Source organism: Rattus norvegicus, chromosome 7 (assembly GCF_021556685.1).
Source record: "Rattus norvegicus strain SHRSP/BbbUtx chromosome 7, alternate assembly SHRSP_T2T, whole genome shotgun sequence".
NCBI classification, from domain to species: Eukaryota; Metazoa; Chordata; class Mammalia; order Rodentia; family Muridae; genus Rattus; species Rattus norvegicus.
The window spans coordinates 75,374,766-75,395,539 of record NC_141540.1 but is presented as its reverse complement, the minus strand read 5'-3'; the positions used below and the strand labels follow the sequence as shown (position 1 = coordinate 75,395,539).

Here is a 20,774-nt window from a genome sequence, read left to right as displayed (position 1 = left end):
GTCACATATGAACTACAATTCCCATCGGACCCTGCGAATTCACCGGAGGCGGTCCCTGAACCAAAACTCTTTACCTAGGGCTGTTTGGTCAGTGACAAAAAGAGTGGATGTTGTTACTGCCGTTTCTTCTCTGGAGGATCTTCAAGAGGGAAGGATTAGCATGTCGTCAATAATCAGAAAAGTGATCAGCACTTCAAAAGCCCCGGCGGCCATTGGTGCCTACAGGTAATGTTTCTTACGGTAGCACTGATGGGCCAGGTGGATGCAGAGTTGGGAGTTTGGAGCTCCGGCTTCTAAGGGTCCGAGCAAAAGAGAGTGTCAGAACCACCCCCTTGGAATGCGTGAAGAAACTGAGTTCAGAAAGAGGACAGTGCGTCCAAATCCCTTAGGGAATGGGTGAGCCCTGGTGTGACCAGAAGCTTGCTCTCCTGGATCTGCCCCCATCTGGAGCTACCCAGCCCGGAAGGCGAGCTTGCCACACGCTCTTTCTCTCGTTAGAAGTGGTTAGCCTTTCGTCTTGGTGGCTTCTGGTTTTGGTTTTCGTAACAACTTTATTAAGACAGAATAAACAGCCCATAGAATTCTCATTCCCTTAGTGTGTTCAATTCGGTAGCGTTTACTGTGTCCAAAAGTTGTGCAGCCATCACCACTTTCACTCTCAAAACATTTACACCCACCCTGAAATAAGGTTTATGCCATTAGCTTTTATTCCACATGACCTCTTCCCCCAAGCTCCTTACAATCAACCATTTATTTACTCACCATCACTATAGGGTTTATCTGTTAAAGACGTTTGCTATGAAAAAGTAATACACTGTTTGGTCCTCTGTGACAGGCTTCTTTTACTAGCATGAAATTCGATCCAACCTTTTCTTAACTTACAAGATATGCTTGTCTCATTTGGACAACAATACTCAGCAAATACCTGTATGTCTATGCAAGTCGCTGGTTTCTACAACATGTAGGAATGCTATAACGCGTATGAATGGTTTATCCATGCTTATTTACCACTAATACCAGAGGCAGGTAACACCAAAGGTGATCTTCTGAGACTACCCTATATACTAGAGCTAGCCATATATGTACTGGACAAAAAAAACCTATCCTTTGGCATTTCTCTCCACTTACCAGAAGTGCTTTTAAAAAGACATGATACTTTCTTTTCACTTCCTTCTGTGGGAGCTATGAAGGATGGGGGTCTCCATTTGTAGCTCAGACTAACCTAGAACTTGCCATTCTCCTGTTTGAGCATTCTTAGTGCTGACATGAGGACCAGCGCACCTAGCTTAAAACCTTATTCCTCAAAATGCCTCAGCTTTAAAAATCACTGGATCGTATCTTATGCAACTCTCTCCTCCCTAATTTCTAAGTCTTCACTAAAATGTATCTAGAGCTACTTGAAAAAGTCGTCTCTGACATAGTGTCTCTTTGCTGTCAATCAAAACGGAAGATTTTCGGGAGTTGGGGATTTAGCTCAGTGGTAGAGCACTTGCCTAGCAAGCGCAAGAGCCTGGGTTCGGTCCCCAGCTCCGAAAAAAAAAAAAAAAACCACGGAAGATTTTCTACAGCTGCAACATTAGTACTGTGGAAGATGTGTAGTGCATGCCAAGTATTTAACTGACACAACAATGTGTAAGAAGGATCTGGCATGGTTATATATAGGCCTCCACCTATGTAAGAAAAAGAAAAGGAAGTATTAGTTTAGCAAATGTTACACGACCAGCACTAGGACAGCCAAACTCCAAGTTCTCTCTCCATTTTTCAAAAGGGCAAGCTCAAGGTCAACCTTTTCAAGGAAATACAGTCAGCCAGTGACATCTTGACTTGAATTCAAACCCTACTACCCTTAATATCAAGAGAAATAACAGTCCGATGTGGCGACGCAGTAATTATGATATAGGATCAGAAATGGAACTTAATGGAATGAGAGACCAAGTGAAAGGGAGAAAATCTGATTCTGATTTGTAGAAGAGAAATTTAAAAAGGTTTGGAGAAGCACCCTGTAAAAGATAGTCGGGTTAAACTCTTCAAAGTTAATTAGTTACAGACTGACATTCCTACCAGAGGAAATTGCTCAAGTGAGGGCACAGATGTAAAAGGATACAGGAATGTAGAGATTTGGGGAAGATAGTTTTTCAGTTGAACTATTTTCTGCCAAACTGGTGTACCTAATGTTTTATAACATTTTCTTTGAAAATGAAAATGACTTGCTTTCACTTAAATTAATTTTAAAGGAAAACTTTGTCAAAATACTCTAAATACAAAACGATATAATGGAAAATTTTTTTTAAAAAACTCAAATAATAAGTATTAGTAAGTTCCAAAATTCCATGGACCTATTGCAGTTGGCTCAGAACCTTGGGCCTGCTCTCTTTGTTAAAGTGTTGGGCAGAGACGAGAGAGATGGCTCAGCAGTTAAGAGCACTTTCTGCTCTTCTAGGGAACCAAGTTTGGTGTAAGTCCAGCTCCAGAGGACCCAGAGGACCTTCTGGCCTCCATGTACACAGGTGGTGTACATATACACGTGCACATAAATAGTCATAATAATCTCAATGTCTTTGTGGCCGGTGATGGATATAGCTCAGTGAAAGGCCACGCTGAACAGTGTGAGGGTCTGGGTGTTCACTACCACCACCCAGCTACAACTCCATTTTTCAGATGTGAGAGCTGACATATACTAAGTTGAATAATTTGCCAAGATCATCCCACTAAGAAGTGTAATACGGTTTGAAAGTGTAATGGACTCCAGGGCTCAATCTGAATAATTTCATTTGTTGTTCCCAGCTTAGAAGAATTGAAAGAAAACTAAAAAGTGACAATATGATTCCCTGTCTGTGGGCGACTTTCTGGAAAAAAACATTCAAAAGCTGGCATTAACGTTGGACTTTGTCTGGACAGGAAAGTCGGACTTTGGATCTAAATTCTTAGTTGACTTCTGTTTAATGGTGTGACCTTACACAGAGACTTTGTCTCCTAGTTTGCTTCTTTATCTTCTAAATGATAAACAGTAACACTAGTTCTTAACCTTAAATAAGGAAGAGATCGGGGCTGGGGATTTAGCTCAGTGGTAGAGCGCTTGCCTAGGAAGCACAAGGCCCTGGGTTCAGTCCCCAGCTCCGAAAAAAAGAACCAAAAAAAAAAAAAAAATAAGGAAGAGATCAGTCCAACAAATCCCTTTTAAGAAAGGAATTCTGATAGAAATTTGGAGCAGAGTAAAAGCAGGAGATATTATATAATTAAAAATTAATGCAAGGCAACAGTGGTACACACCTTTAATCCCAGCACTCAGGAAGCAGAGGTAGATGGATATCTGTGAGTTGAGGCTGAAAGACCCTCAGACAGAGGAAACTCTCGCTCTAGTCCTGAGGACACCCACCACCCCACAAACACACAGGACTCAGTCTTGATGTAAAAACAAGAGGTTTACTTGGGATACCAGTGCACTGGGGCTCCACACGGTCCTCACGCAGGAGGGATGTAAAGAGCCTCGAACAACAGAAATGTAAGCTTAAATAGTCATTTAAGATCACACAGTTTTGGGGTTGGGGATTTAGCTCAGTGGTAGAGCGTTTGCCTAGCAAGCGCAAGGCCCTGGGTTAGGTCCTCAGCTCCGAAAAAAAGAAAAGGAAAAAAAAAAAAAAGATTACACACACAGTTTCATTAGCTCAGCTATTTCAGTGCCAAGGATAACTAGGCAGATGTTTCTCGTCGTGGAGTTCCTGGGACAAGGCTGTAACCATATCAACGCAGCCATTTCAGTACCAAGGACGTCTGACTTGATATATGTTTTCCCATCCTGGGTTTCCCAGGACAAGGACCAAGGATATCTGACTTGGCAGATGTTTCTCTCCTGGAGTTCCCAGGACCAGGCTATAGCTATGTCAGTACCAAGGACATCTAACTTGATATTGGTTTTCTCATCCTGGGGCACAATCTATAGTGGTCAGTCAGCTTCCCAGAGATGTTTCCTGCCTTGTAATTGCCCTGCAGTAAATATGATCTATACCATCTGTTCTTATGGTCGGGCAGCTTCCTAGAGAGTGGGTGCTTTCTGTACTCTCTGGTCTATTGTCTAACTGTCTAGGGGCTAAGCAAGGGCCAGCTTAAAAGATTCTCATTCTTAAGAAATGGCTGCACTAATCGAAAGGGAATCTTTCAAGGGCAGTCTGGTCTTCAGAGTGAGTTCTAGGACAGTGAGGACTGTTACACAGAAAAGCTGTGTCTTGAAAAACAAAAAACAAAACAAAACCAAAAAGTAGTAATTGTTTTGGTTCCTTGGCCCTAATCCTGCTCTTTAAATTATTAGTGATAGCTGCACCAGAATAACTTCTTTACTTCAGAACAAAAGACATCTGTAGCAAAAGAGATACTGTCCAGAAGCCTGGTAACCAAAGTGTGTGTTCAAAGAGGTATCTCTTGAGCTTGTTAAAAAGTGAGCTCCTCTCCCGTGAAAGCGAGGCATTGGTTAACTGTTAACAGCTCTTCGTAGAATTAGTCCCTCATCCTGTTTAGAACTGTCCTGCATGGAGACCAGAGTCTGATCCCTACCAAGCACCTATATAAACAGTATGTGGCAGCCCTCCTGTGATAACAGTATATGAGAGGCAGAGACAGAAACTCCCCAGAGCAAGCTGTCTAGATAGACGAGTCAAACAAGTTCTGGGTTCAGGTGAGAGACCCTGCCTCAATATAATGTATGAGGTAGAGAGGGATTGAAGAAGGCACCTGATGTCCACTTCTGGCCTCCGTATGCACAGATGCTTTGGGAACCATTAAGAAATAAAGTCTTTAGTGTAGGAAGTTTGTGATGAGTACAGTTTTTGAAATTCTAGCTTCTCGAGAGAGAATGCTAATGTGCTGGGCATTTTAGTCCTTGGCATTGGGATGAATGGGGTGTTGTTACTGATTAACCAAGCACAGCTCAGCACATTTTAGGATACTGCGGACAGCCCTGGAGGTATTGCAACACCAGTTCTACTGAAGGGCTTTCTGTTTTATTAGCACTGCCATAATGTGGCACAGATCATGACTTGAAACTTAATTGGAATGTTTCTGAAAGTTTTACCTCCTCTGAGTTTTGGGCATGGTTTGCTTTCACTTAGGTGTTTTCTCTGTGCAGATTTTTTTTTTCCCTCCAGACAATCTCACTGTGGTCCTAGACAGCCCAGAATTCACTCCACATCCCAGGTTGGCACCACACTCAAGAGCCTCCTGAGTACTTTTGTGTATGGGTACCCAGAGGTCAGAAGAAGGGTGCCTCAGGAAGCCTCCTGGGGTTTATAGGTTTGCAGCATTATGCCCAGTGTATTTCTGGACAGGAAGTAGAATAAAAGGCTTTTAAAGTTCCTGGAGCCTGCGTGGGTAAAACGGTTCTGCAGGTAAAAGCATCAGTGTCTCAAAACCCTGTGTCCTGAGTTTGGTACCTACATGGTAGAAAGAGAGAGACTCGACTCCTACAATTTGTCCTCTGACCTCCATGTGTCCACCACAGTGAACAAGAGCACACACTCATGTACACACACACACACACACACACACACACACAAAATACAATGCTGAAGAGATGACTCAGCAGTTCAGAATACTTCCTCTCTTGCACAGAACCCAAGTGTGGTTCCCTGTACACACATCAGGTGGTTCACAACCATCTGTAATTCCAGTATAGGGCACCCTTCTTCTGACCTCTGGGTACCCACACACAAAATGTGTCATACACTCAAGAAAACATACATACATAAATAAAAATAAAGTCTATATGTAAGATTTATTCATTTTATTAATTTATGCATAAGGTTTTGCTTGCATGCATATATGTGTGTGTGTGTGTGTGTGTGTGTGTGTGTGTGTGTATGTATATACACACACACTATATACCAGAGGAGGTGAGAAGGGAGTGCCATCCCCTAGGTCTGAAGCTACGCACAGTTGTGAACCACCATGTTGATGCCTGGGATTGAGTCTGGGTCCTCTGCAGGAGCAGTAAGTGCTCTTAACAACTGAACCAACTCCCCAGCCCCAAAATAATTTTTAAAAAAATTATGAAACAATTTCTTGAACCTACAACTGAAGCAGTAGGATTCTTAGGCCAGGAAGTATCAAGTAGTCAATTGGTTTTTTTGTAACTAAACCTCTTTAAATCCTTGCAAATTTAATTTTTAAACGCAAATAGTCTCGGCTCCAATAAGTACTGCTGAAAATCAATGGATCTTTTTACTATCATAAAGGTTTGGATTATTGATAATATATTTGAACATCTTTCAGATGTTGTGAGAATTGAAGGTATTTTGTAATGGGCCTAGTGCAGTTGGCCTAATTCTACAAGGAGGAGTTAATAGTGTTAAGCAATAGTTCTGTTCAACCTGAGGAAAGCTCACACCGTAACAAGCTCAGTAGTTATCTGTTTAAAGATAAGGGTAAAAGAAAGCCAGAGGAGAGCCCTGTGCATTCTGAGTTGTCAGAGTCAACCTCTAGCACTTGCTGTGTAAGGGTTGGGTGGGCACCAGGATAAGGTGATAAGGGGACAGGAAGGTATTTTCCTTTGAACCTGAAAGACCAGCATGGTGGGAGGTAAGAAAGGTTTCGACCAAGGGGGAGGGCTCTCTACCAGATGCTGCCAGGATTGGTGGTGCTGAGCGCTTAGAAAGCAGATGATCGGCAGCAGACACAGCATGCCTACTGTGTGCAGAGAATCACTTAAGCCCTACACAGCTACAAAAATGTGGTAGCCCTACCCTCAAAAGCTTACAGTCTACTCCGGATCAGAATAGGACTCGCCACAACATTCCTTAAACCAATCATACTGGCGTACACCTTTAGTCCCAGCACACAGGAGACAGAGGCAGAAGGTCTCTGCAAGTTCAAGGGCAGGCTTGTCTACATTCCAGAACTGCCAGAGCTACATAGTGAGACCCTGTCTCAAGAAAACAAACAAACAGAAAGTTCCTTAACCCCCAGGTGGTAGCATATGATTATATTGTCAACACTTGGGAGGTGGAGGTAAGAGGATCCGAAGTTCAAATCCAGCTGTGGCTACATGGTAAGGCCTGACTACGGGAGATGCCATCTTTTTTAAATAAAAATAAGGAAAAAAAATAGAAACCTTTTTTTAAATGTGTGTGTATACACTGTCACTGTCATTCTACACACAGAAGAGGGCATCGGATCCCATTACAGATGGTTGTGAGCCACCATGTGGGTGCTGAGAATTGAACTCAGGACCTCAGGAAGAACAGCCAGTGCTCTTAACCTCTAAGCCATCTCTCCAGCCCAGAAACTTAAAACTCTTATTTTCTAAGTGTTGTGGTGGCACATACTGTATATCCAGCACTCAGGAGGCAAAGGCAAGAGGTTCACCATAAATTTAAGCTAACCTAGACTACACAACAAGTTTCAAGCCAGCCAGGGCTACATGATAAAAAGCCTTGTCTCAAAAGCAAAGGCAAACTCCACTCCCCAAAAGGTACTGTTTTGAGCCAGCACTGGGGAGGCAGAGGCAGGAGGATATCTTGTGAATTCCAGGACAGCCAGGGCTACACAGAGAGACCCTGTCTCAAAAAAGAAAAAGAAAAAGTGCCGTTTTAAGGAGAGAGGCAGACAGAGAGGCAGGGAGGTCAGGGGTTGGGTTCAGTGGTGACTGAAGTGTACCTGTATAATTCAGTATGCTGTCTCTGTTAAAAGAAGTAGTGAGGCATGGAAGCTCAGTTAGCACCGTGTAGCACTGTTAGCACACGCTCTCAGAAATGAGTCTACAGGTGTGCCACAAGCAGTGACTAACTTACTCTTCCACTGGGCAACCTTGTTAAGGGTTCTATCAGTTTTTTGTTTCATTGTTTTATTGAAATATAAGCGACATTAAAATCACTCATCTCAAGAGTAAAGTTCTGTGAGTTTTCCACCAGTCTACAGAGTCATGTTTATACAAACACAATTTTTTGTTGTTTTTGTTTGTTTTGTTTGTTTTCAAGACAGGGTTTCTTTCTATGTAGCTCTGGCTGTCCTGGAACTTACTCTGTACGACCTGGCTAGCCTTGAACTCATTGAGATTCGCCTGCCTCTGTCTCCTAAGAGCTGGGATTAAAGATTTTCACTGTCATCTCCCAGCTTCAAATTCTTTACCATTTTCGTGGTACTCAGTCCCCAGTTTTATTGGCGTTCAGTCCCCAGCCCTGGCCCCAGGCAACTCTCTCACTGCTCTTACTTTGTCTTTGCTGGAATTGTCAGCCAAGGTGTAGTCATCTGTTGGACCTAGCAGAGGTTCGTTTTGTATATTGGAATATAGTCTCCAAACATTCATGTAAAGCTTTGGGATGTTTTAATTCTCACTTACATATTTGCCTAAGGGATGGAATAATACTGGATCTTAGGGTTTTACTGCTGTGAAGAGACCATGTGAAGAGTTGCCGTGACCAAGGCAACTCTTATAAGGACAACATTCAATTGGGGCTGGCTTACAGGTTCAGAGTTCTGTCCATTATCATCAAGGCGGGAGCATGGCAGTATCCAGGCAGGCATGGTGCAGGAAGAGCTGAGAGTTCTACATCTTCATCTGAATGCGGATAGAAGACTTCATTTCCAGGAAGCTAGGAAGAGGGTCTCAAAGCCCAAGCCCACACAGTAGCACACCTATTGCAGCAAGGCCACACCTCCTAATAACAGTGCCACTCCTAATATTAGTGCTAAGCATACACAAACCATCACACTGGGTAATGTGTTGAGTGTGTGTTGAAATGTTAAGAAACAGCCCTACTGTTTCCTAGAGTGTGTCCTATGAACCACAGAGCGCAATCACTCTGTATTTCTGACTGTGCCTTTTGCTCACTGGTGTGATATGTTACTTGCAATGCAGTGCTATGATGCCAGTGGCATGGTACCATTTTGATTTGCCTATCTCTAATGACTAATAAGGTATAGCACCTTTCCTGTGCTCCTTACTTGTTTATATGTAGCTAACAAAATCAACTGCCTGTATTTTATTAGGTCATGTATCTTAATATATTTAGTTACTAGTTCTTCACGGATTCTGGGTGCAAGTCCTTTGTTAGATATATGTTGTAAATATTCTCTCCCAACCTGTGACTGTTTCACATTCTTAAAGATGTCTTATCAATAAACAGAATTTTAGTTTATTAAAAGTCAGATTTATTAGTTTTTATTTTACAATTTATACTTTTTGTACCTTATTAAATTACTATTTTAGCATTGGCTTTTATGTTATCTATTATATATATATGTGTGTGTATATATATATATGTATGTATGTATGTATATTGGCTTTTGTTTATTTCAGCCAAGCTGTGCTAGTGGACAGGACCATTTACGTTTCTGGACAGATAGGCATGGATCCTTCCAGTGGACAACTTGTGCCAGGAGGGGTAGCAGAAGAAGCTAAACAAGTAAGTCATCCTCCACATGAGAGGTTCCAGTTCCCACGCCTTCGTAATACTGGGCAGTGCAGACAGTCTATGACCCTGAGTAGCGATCAACGGATAAATGTGTTTTCAGCTACTCACTACTAGATTTAAGACTTTTAAAAAAGCTTCTTTTAGATGTGTTTATTTTATGAGTATAAATATTTTACCTGCATGCATGCATGTTTAGCACATGTATGCCTTTTTGGATTCCCTGGAACTGGGGTTACACATGGGTGCTGGGAATTCAACTGCGTCCTCTGCAAGAGCAGCAAGCGCTCTTAACCAGGGGCCATCATTGCAGCCCTTTTAAGATGGCTTAACAACAGAGAAAACCACCTTATCACCTGGTTAGCAAAATCAAATGCTGGTGTGTCCTGATGAATTGTTTTCAGGGCCATTGACCTCCCTGCTCTCCCCAGAGTATGCATATATGTAACTCATTACTGATGATTTGAGTATTTGAGGTTTTATTTTGGATCGGGGTTAGGGGTTTTAATTTCTGAGACAGGGTCTCATGTAGCCTAGGCGACTTTGAACTCACTACGCAGTTATAGGTGATCTTGGGCCCCCATCCTCTTGCCTTAACCTCCCAAGTCTAGCACCATATCCATCCCAGTAGTCCTACGAAATAAGAAGGCCTTCCACTACAGTTCAGAGAGATGCAGTCCACTAACAAAAAGCCAGTGCATAGTTGGCTTGTGTGGAAACATCAGTTAAAGCAATTATACAGCATCATCCTTGACCTTTCGTGACTTGATCCACAGGCTCTTAAAAACCTGGGTGAGATTCTGAAGGCTGCAGGCTGTGACTTCACTAATGGTGAGCAACTGGGCCTTTCTTCCCCGTTCATGGGTGGGGTTTGCTGTCTGTTTGTGTTGTTTGCAGCACTCACGATCCAAGCTTCATGCTTACCAGGCAAGCATTCCACTGTTGAGCCCCACCCCCAACACTGTTAATGTGTGTTTGTTATGGCCTGGGTCTTTGTAGAAGACATATACTATCCAATAATCTGGGTATGCATGTCTTTGTTGCTAAGGGTTATGGGGTGGTGTGTTTTTATTATGTATACAGTATTCTGCCTGCACATATTCCCGCACACCAGGAGAGGGCACCAAATCTCGTTATAGGTGGTTGTGAGCCACCATGTGGTTGCTGGGAATTGAATTCAGAACCTCGAGAAGAGGAGCCAGTGCTCTTTACCTAAGCCATCTCCAGCCCTAAGGATTGTGTTTTTAATGGTCTAAAACACAATGCCATTTCATTTCTTTAGTCTTGTTTTCATCGAGATACTCATAAAAAAATTATACACTGGAATTTTGTTTTTTGTTTTGTTTGTTTTGGGGGGTTATTGCTTTGTTTTGTTTTGGGGGTTTTTTTGTTTGTTTTTTTGTTTTTGTTTTTTGAAATAGTGTTTCTCTGAGTAGCTTTGGCTGTCCTGGAACTCACTCTAAAGACCAGGCTGGCCTCTAACTCATACAGATCTACCTGCCTCTGCCTCCTGAGTGCTGAAATTAAAGGCATGTTTTGAGTCTGATGAAATGGCTAACACTAATGAAGAAAAAAATTATACATATGTAACTGTCTTCTAGTGGTGAAGACAACTGTTTTACTGGCTGACATAAATGACTTTGGCACTGTCAATGAGATCTACAAAACATGTAAGTGATTTGACTTTATTCCCACTTTTTTTTTAAGATTTTATTTATTTTATGTATGTGAGTACACTGTGGCTGTCTTCAGAGACACCAGAAGAGGGCATTGGATCCCATTACAGATGGTTGTGAGCCACCATGTGGTTGCTGGGATTTGAACTCAGGACCTCTGGAAAAGCAGTCGGTGCTCTTAACTGTTGAGCCATCTCTCCAGCCCCCTCCCCACCCCACCCCCACTTACTTTTAAAGGGGAATAAATCTGCTGATATAAATGTATCATTGTCGGGGCTGGGGATTTAGCTCAGTGGTAGAGCGCTTGAAGCGCAAGGCCCTGGGTTCGGTCCCCAGCTCCAAAAAAAAGAACCAAAAAAAAAAAAAAAAAAGTATCATTGTCAAGTAAAAGTAATAGAGATGTATGTTAAAATGATATTTTTTCCTGACACAATCCATCATCTGGTTGGAAAGACACAGTAGTAATATGCCCTCATAAAAAAGATCTATATTTCTATCTCAGTTCTTAAAAATATAATATATATTCATTTTCCTAAAACTTAACTTTATTATTTGCTTCTTTGGCTTTTTAAGCCTCCCCTAAATCTTTTTAGACATACAGACTTACTGCCATTGCTATGATGTGGTCTAGCTACCATCTTGTGGCTCTCTCAGAATCACTGGGAACTTACTTAACGTTTGCACTCTAGTTTTTAGTATGTAAAGTGAGGACAGGATTCTGCCACCACAAGGGGTTGTTGGAATGATTACATTAAGTATCCTGTACACCACTTAGAACAGATGCTGGCAGGGTGTAAGCTCGGAGCAAATGCTGTCATTGCTGCGGCAGAGAACGTGAGTCCTTGTCTCCTGGTGGGTTGAAATGGAGGTGTGGTATGGGGAAAACTTCATCGTTATTCTCTGCAGAAGAAAAGACTAGAGAAGGTTAAAGTTCACAGGAATGTCCTCGCTGAAGATAAGGAGCCATTCCCTGTTCATAGAAATCACTTTAAAGACCAAACCCATGCTCATCATTATAAGACAAAGATGAGTTTCATTGTTTTAGAAAATACTAAAGATCATAAAGTCATGTGGCAGAATATCTTGTCAGACAATCTAAATGTAAGTTTTTCTGTCATTTGTGTGTGGGAGTGGGCCAGGCCATGAGGCAGTTCCCAGAGTCTTGCTTCTCCTCCTGAGTAAGGGACCATGTCTGGAGATTAACCTGACACTGTTCCACATTCAGATTTCCAGGGTAACCTTCCTGCCAGGGCTGCTTACCAAGTCGCCGCTTTACCCAAAGTAAGTATGATGCCAGTGCATACAGGGTATGTGTCCTGTCTCTTTGAAAGGAAACTTAAAATTAGTACAGTTCCTGTTCCTCAGAAATACAGAGTCTAAAAGTCAATACCCTGATCACCGTTGTGATCTGGAGAAAGCTAAGAAATCGTACAAAGCAGCGCATAGGTATGACCTGATTTGTTGGACACAATCCGACGACTTAAGTTATAAGAAACACCTTAAGAGCAGTTGTGTTGTGATGTTACTTAGGGGAGGAAATTTGTGATGGGGCTTTAGTTCCTTGGAGGAGTGTGGATTTCTGGGCCCCACTGTGTGACTCCCTGCAGTGTGACTTCTTCCCTAGTGTCTGCCTTTCAGTAAGGACTTCTGAAAATAGAGCACAGTATAGAATTACATGGAGATTTCTGGAGAGCCTCTGTCCTCACTGACATTACCAGCAAGGTGTGAAACTAACGCTCTGGCCAGCTCTACTGTATTTTAGAGTATTGGCCAGAGAATTTGGATAGTGTTGCCATTTATCTTAATAAAAACAAATTCACCTGGCTCTCACATAATGAAGAATCTAGACCATTCACTAGAACGATGCTCTCCATCCTGATTCCGGGGTTCCCTCACTGGGGTCTCTTTTCCTATGCCTCCTGCCCACACTACACCTGCAGGGTATAACTGTGCCACCTAGGAACGTCATACGTTCTCGCTTTAGCTTGTTGTTCCCCGGAAGGGTCATTGTCAAACTGAAGGTATTAGGTGTATTAGAAAGAGCTTTAAACTTGGAACCAGAAGACATAGGTTCGATTATCCACTGCTAGTCTTTGTGACATAGGACGACTTTTTCAGCCTTTCTGAGGTCAGTGCCTTGTTTTACAACCAGGGCTGCTGTGGGAATCAAGGGAACTAATATATGAATGTGCCTAGCATGGTAGCCTGACCTATTGTAAGGCCTTAGTGAATTCTCTCCCATCCTTGCTTTCTGTGAGGAGATTAATGGTAAAAATACATGTTGCTATGCATTATTGAACCTTGATCTGCATTAAAGGATTGAGACTGGGGCTTTTGTTCTCCTTCCAGGGAAGTCGAATTGAAATCGAAGCCATCGCTGTCCAGGGGCCTTTCACCACAGCAGGACTGTAAGGAGCCATGCTGATGCTGACTCTGGAGTCTTTACAATGTCTCTCACACTTTAAATTTTACAAATGATTCTGGGAAGTGCACACATGACCGTGTGAAGTGATCGTGGAAATGATCATACATGTGGAGATTTGACATTAATTGGGGATTATTCAGTACAGTGGCTAGTGCTGTAATTTCACTTATGTGGCTGGGTGTGAGAGAAAGGCACATAGCTGCTAACATGCAGAGCAGAATCAAAGACGAAACAGTAAAGAGCACACCTAATTAAATCATATCAATTTGCTTGTGTGGAATACTTAGTTCTCATGTTAGATATCAGAAACTAAATTAAAATATTCAAACTTTAATAGTACCAGGAGAAAAAAGTGGACCAAAATCTTATAAGATAATACTGCCTTAATGGAATAAAAAACAGATGTGTAACTTTCCCTCTGTTTGTACTTTTGTTCTCTTATTTATTTAAACAGTTTAATTATATATTAAAACTACTACCAAGTAAAGGGTGAGTAGAAATTATGAAATTAGGGGCTGGAGAGATGGCTCAGAGGTTAAGAGCACTGACTGCTCTTCCAGAGGTCCTGAGTTCAAAACCACATAGTGGCTGACAACCATCTGTAATAGGATCTTATGCCCTCTTCTGGCATGGAGGTGTACACAAAGATAGAACACTTATATGTAAAATAAATAAAATCTTAAAAAGAAAAATCTCCAGCTATTTTATTGCTTAAAGTTTATTTCTGGCTTTCTAGCTTTTTCAGTTGTAATCAGATTGCATGTTTATTCTTGAAAGCCTTATGTTTTGTATATGAGTACTTTTCCTACATGTCTGTTTTGTACACATATGTGCAATGCCTGCTGAGGCCATAAGAGGGCATCAGATCCTTGACTGGAGATAGAAGACTGAGCCCCTATGTAAGTGCTAGGAATTGAACCCAAGTCCTCTGGAAAACATTTTTATCTGTTGACCATCTCTCCATCTCCACTTTAAGGTCTTTGTTTGGTTGGATTTTGAGATATGGATGCTATGGTGGTTTGAATATTCTTGGCCCAAGGAGTGGCACTATTAGGTGGTATGGCCTTGTTGGAGGAAATGTGTCGCTGTGGGCATGGGTTTTAAGACCTTCCTAACTGCCTGGAAGGCAGTTTTCTCCCAGCTGCCTTCAGAACAAAATGTAGACCTTTCAGCTCCTCCAGCACCATGCCTGCTGGGACACTGCCATGCTCCTGCCTTGATGGTAATGGACTGAACCTCTGAACCTGTAAGCCAGCCTCACTGAGAAAAGTTGTCCTCATTGGAGTTGCCTTAGTCATGGTGTCTGTCACAGCAGTGAAACCCTGACTGATACCCCTGCTGTGTTATCTAGCCTGGGCTTCCTCCCAGGCTCAAACAGTCCTCTTGCCTCAGCCACTGAGATAGTCAAATGATAGCTGTGCTGAGCCCTAAAGCTTGTCAACATTTTCCAACTGCATTAATAATTTCTCATGGTAGAGTAAATCCTAGCACAGAATAACATAAATTAGAAAGGAACTTGGTGGGTCCCATTCCGTCCCACTTACCTCCCCCAAGAGTGGGCACTGCCAGTGCTTTCTGTGAGACTCCAGATGGCCTTTTACACACTCGATTATCTACCTTTATTTTGTCAATTTATATAACTAAACAGTCACCATATACATTATACTACAACTTACTTCTATATACAGGTATAGATTTTAAAACTATAGTCAATTTTTAAAACTACATTTTAAAAACTTTTTGTTTATAAATTTCTTTTATTGGATATTTTTTATTTACATTTTAAATGTTATCCCCTTTTCCGGTTTCCTCTCCAGAAACCCGCTATCCCATCCCCTCTCCCCCTGCTTCTATGAGGGTGCTCCCTCACCCACATACCCACTCCCTCCCACCTTCCCTCCCTGACATTCCCCTACACTGGGGCATGTAGCCTTAAGAGGACCAAGGGCCTCTCCTCCCATTGATGCCCCACAAGACCATCCTCTGCTACAGATGTGGATGGAGCCATAGGTCCATTCCTGTATTCTCTTGGGATGGTGGTTTCCTCCCTGGGAGCTCTGGGGGATGGGGGTGAAGGAAGTATGTGTCTGGTTGGTTGGTATTGTTATTCTTATGGGGATGCAAACCCCTTCAGCTACTTCAGTCCTTTCTCTAACTCCTCCAATGGGGACCCTGTTCTCAGTTCAGTGATTGCCAGAGAGTGTCAACGTCTAGTCCGTTGGGGGCCCTGGGTACAGTCACATACCACCAGGACACAGGGGATGCAGAGCAAAGCCAGAAGCAACTGCACGAAGTTGCAAGTTTTATTAGTCCTTATATAGATATGAATATGCATTACTACAGTTTCCATTTTGGCAAGATACCATAAGGTCATTATTCCCATGATACCAGGAACAACTGAGTCAAGACTAAACAAATACGACTAAACAAAGGTTTCTTCTCAAAATATTCACATAACAAATCACTCCTCTTCTTATTATCAAAATATACTCGTCATTACCAAAAGAGCATGAGAACTGCTTCCACAGAAACAGGACACAGCAGAAAATAGTTTAAGGCCAAGTGAGAAAAACATTTTCTTCTCAAGGGGAGCATTCCAGCCCCTACTTGCACCTGTCACCAGTCCTTTCTTGACCCTGCCTGGGAGCTGCTTCTCTATGTCTTCCACATGTGAGCGTCTGCCTCTGTATTTGTCAGGCTCTAGTAGAGCCTCTTAGGAGACAGCTATATCAGGCACAAGTCAGCATGCACTTCTTAGCATCCTCAATACTGTCTGGGTTTGGTGTCTGTATATGGGATGGATCTCCCAGGTAGGGCAGTCTCTGAATGGCCTTTCCTTCAGTCTCTGCTCCACATTTTGTCTCCATATTTCTTCCTGTGAGTATTTTTGTTCTCCTTTCTAAGAAGGACTGAAGTATCCGTACTTTGGTTGTCCTTCTTGAGCTTCATGTGGTCTGTGAATTGCATCTTGGGTATTCCAAGTTTTGGGCCTAATATCCACTTATCAGTGAGTGCATACCATGTGTGTTCTTTTGTGATTGGGTTTGCCTCACTCAAGATGATATTTTCTAGTTCCATTCATTTGCCTAAGAATTTCATGAAGTCATTGTTTTTGATAGCTGAGTAGTATTTCATTGTGTAGATGTACCACATTTTCTGTATCCATTCCTCTGTTGAAGGGCATCTGGGTTCTTTCCAGCTTCTGGCTATTATGAATAAGGCCGCTATGGACATAGTGGAGCATGTGTCTTTGTTATATGTTGGAGCATCTTTTGGGTGTATGCCCAGGAGTGGTATAACTGGGTCCTCAGGTAGTTCTACATCCAATTTTTTGAGGAACCACCAGACTGATTTCCAGAGTGGTTGTACCAGCTTGCAGTCCCACCAACAATGGAGGAGTGTTCCTCTTCTCCACATCGTCACCAGAATCTGCTGTCACCTGACTTTTTGATCTTAGCCATTCTGTCTGGTGTGAGTTGGAATCTCAGAGTTGTTTTGATTTGCATTTCCCTGATGACTAAGGATGTTGAACATTTCTTTAGATGTTTCTTGGCCATTCAATATTCCTCAGTTGAGAATTCTTTGTTTAGCTCTGTACTCCATTTTTTAATAGGGTTATTTGGTTCTCTGTAGTCTAACTTAAGTTCTTTGTATATATTGGATATTAGTCCTCTATCTGATGTAGGATTGATTTTCCCAATATGTTGGTTGCCATTTTGTCCTATTGACAGTGTCCTTTGCCTTACAGAAACTTTGCGATTTTATGAGGTCCCATTTGTTGGTTTTTGATCTTAGAGCATAAGTAAGTCATTGGTGTTCTGTTCAGGAAATTTTCCCCTGTGCCCATGTGTTCAAGGCTCTTCCCCACTTTCTCTTCTATTAGTTTCAGTGATTTGGTTTTATGTGGAGGTCTTTGATCCACTTGGACTTGAGCTTTGTACAAGGAGATAAGAATGGATCAATGCATTCTTCTACATGCTGACCTCCAGTTGAACCAGCACCATTTGTTGAAAATGCTATCTTTTTTCCATTGGCTTGTTTTAGCTCCTTTGTCAAAGATCAAGTGACCATAGATGTGTGAGTTCATTTCTGGGTCTTCAATTCTATTCCACTGAACTGCATGCCTGTCTCTGTACCAATACCATAAAGTTGTTATCACTAGTGCTCTGTATTACATCTGGAGGTTAAGGGTGATGATTCCCCCAGAAGTTCTTTTATTGTCGAGAATATTTTTCACTACCCTGGGTATTTTGCTTTTCCAAATGAATTTGCAAATTGCTCTTTATAATTCTATGAAGAATTGAGTTGCAATTATGATGGGGATTACATTGAATCAATTGGTTGCTTTTGACAAGATGGCCATTTTTACTATATTAATCCTGCCAATCCATGAGCATAGGAGATCTTTCCATCTTCTGAGATCTTCCTCAATTTCTTTCTTCAGAGACTTGAAGTTCTTGTCATACAGATCTTTCACTTGCTTAGTTAGAGTCACACCAAGGTATTTTATATTATTTGTTACTATTGTGAAGGGTATCGTTTCCTTAGTTTCTTTCTCAGCCTGTTTATCCTTTAAGTAGAGTAAGGCTAATGATTTATTTAGGTTAATTTTGTATCCAGCCATTTTGCTGAAGTTGTTTATCAGGTTTAGGGGTTCTCTGGTGGAATTTTTGGGGTCAAATATATATTTGCAAATAGTGATATTTTGACTTCTTCTTTTCCATTTGTATCCTTTTGACCTCTTTTTGTTGTCTGATTGCTCTGGCTAGGACTTCAAGTACTACTTGAATAAGTAGGGAGAGCGTGGGCAGCCTTGTCTAGTCCCTGATTTTACAAACTTTTAAAGTTTTAAAACCACAGTAGACTGTTCTTTTGTGTGGATAGATTTCAGGTGATTAACTGCTTGTACAAACCAGTGTTTTCAAAGGTAGTGTTTTACATCAGTGCTGCTGTGGTCTTTGTTGGGTGACTTTTTGCAGAAGATGTGGACAGATGTCTCTGTATCCCAGATAGGACACCAGCAACATGCCAAAGAAATGATTCAACCCAAGTCTACCTTAGTGAACCTATGAGTGTATTGGGGTTACCTCTAGGAGTATGAGTAACCAAAGAGCCCACCCTACCATGGGCAACGAATCATGCAAAGCTAATCTCCGGGGCTCAGTACACACCTTGCAGGCAGCATAACTGGGCAGAGACTCCTCTGCCTCACAATCCTTACTGCTTCTATAAGCTTGGGGGTGGGGCTTGTGAGGACTTCCTAAGGGCTTCCTAAGAGCCCTCAGTCTCTTTTATGCTCTGTCCAGCAAGGCACTGGTAATGGACAAATGGGGCATCGAGGGAGTAAAGAAAGGACGTGGGGACACACAGGACACACAGAAAACTGTGATTGGTTTGGGCTAGAGAAAGCCCAACATTCTGGGAGTTGAGCATGTTTATTACATACATACATACATACATACATACATACATACATACATGCATACATACAGTCGAACAGAGAGGTGGTATTACTGCAGTCAGCTGAATGAGGTGAGGTTATTATTATGTATATAGAAGCAAGGAGGCAGGGTTTACGGTGTTAGCTGCATTAGGAGGCATCTACCTGACCTCAGTAGAAGCAGTCTCTAGTGAGGAAGAGTCTTTAGGCCATCAGTATGGGAGTGGGGCTGAGATCTCTGTTGAACATTTTCTGCCCACACTGTGGTTGGGTCTCAAACCCAGGACAAACAGCTAAGATACCTATTTAAAATAGTCCTCTTTGATATTTTAAATAGGCACATCAGCACCAGATGAATGAAAATAGAAAAGGAAGAACAGGACTGATCAGAGGTGTGGTGGAGGACCCCTGTCTCCCCCTTCCCCTCCTCCTCCCCCTCCTCCTCTACCTCCCCCTCCCCTTATGATATGAGGGAGAGTAAAGGCAGAGAGAGCTAGGAGAGTCCAGAGAATGTGACCCTTAGTGGGGCCATGTGAGGTGAGTGAGCAGAGGAGAGAGAAGACCAGGGGAGAGGAAAGAGTACATGAAAAGGGAGCCCAGTAACCAAAATGGCTGGACTGTACAGGGAAAGGCAGCTGGGGAAAGGGCAGCATAGCCTCTGGGCTGGAGAAGTTTAGGGCAGGAGATGGGACATGCCAGTCATACCCTGTAATGGATAGGGACTGAGAAATGCTGGGAGAACCTCACAGCCAGGTCTACTTTGATAGGTTAAATAGGTACCTTAGTAGTTTGTCCTGGATTTGAGACCTAACAACTGCTCAAACTTGGTCTTCCAAGGAAGGTTTTGCTATCCCTCTGAGCCTGAATCCATGTGGAACCTTGATACAGCACAAGACAGGGGCCAGGGTGTGGAATGTGCTAGTTGGAATTAGAATGGCCCGAATAGCTCATGTTTGAAAGCTTAGTCATGAGGGAGTGGCGTTACTTGGGAGGGATTAGGAGGTGTGGCCTTGTTGGAGGAAGTGTGTCACTAGGGGTGAGCTTTGAGGTTTCAAAAGCCTTAACAGGCCCAGTGCTCTCCCTACTTCTTGCCTGTCTGGAATGTAGAACCCTCAGCTCCTCCTCCAGCTCCATGTCTGTGTGCCTGCCACCAGGATGCTAATGTACTAGACCTTAGAAACTGTAAGCCAGCCGTCTCTTCACAGATATAGAACACTGACTAAAACAGTATCCTTATGGACTTCACAAAGAGCTTTGATGAGGCCAAGTCTGATCTATCCTTAGCTGACTTTGTTCCTCAAGGAAATTTACATATGCTTTGTTGTGCATGTGGATGGAGTTAATTATCACCAGTAGCTTCACCGATATGCCTAAAATAAACGACTTGGGGTCATACTCCCATTGAGCCAAACTGCCTTCTTGTCCTCCATTGGCATGAAGGTCACAGAGACACCCTCTCAACTCCCTACACTTAGGTCATGACTTCCAAACCAAACTCTGGATGAAAGGACTGGAAATACAGTGAGACGTGGCACCCATGGGAACTGAGCTGTGTCTGACTGGGTCAGGACTTTGTGTCTCCCCTCCAGACAGAGAAGCACTGCAATTTGTTAAATGTAAAAAAGAATGGCAGTGTCGGCCTCTGGCCCACGGTTAAAGTATCCAGGCACGTCTCCAGAATGAGCGCTCAGCACTGGGGACAGGAAATAGACGGTCAAGATGATCAGTGGCTACGTAGGCGAGGTCCAGACACCAACCTAGGTGCCACGAGACCCTGCCTTAAACAAATAAATAAAAGGTAAACATACTAGCGGTGCCCAAATACAGCTCACCCA

The 20,774-nt window shown here is 42.5% G+C and overlaps 1 protein-coding gene across 1 annotated transcript; it reads left to right on the top strand.

The window, feature by feature from the left end:
• Nucleotides 1–89: 89 nt before the first annotated feature.
• Rida (reactive intermediate imine deaminase A) lies at nt 90–13,915 on the top strand. The gene is made up of 6 exons (NM_031714.2): nt 90–225; nt 9,287–9,392; nt 10,175–10,229; nt 11,000–11,068; nt 12,300–12,355; nt 13,424–13,915. The coding sequence occupies exons 1-6, from the start codon at nt 161–163 to the stop codon at nt 13,484–13,486; spliced, it is 414 nt and encodes a 137-aa protein (NP_113902.2). The 5' UTR covers nt 90–160; the 3' UTR covers nt 13,487–13,915.
• The last annotated feature ends 6,859 nt before the right edge of the window (nt 13,916–20,774 follow it).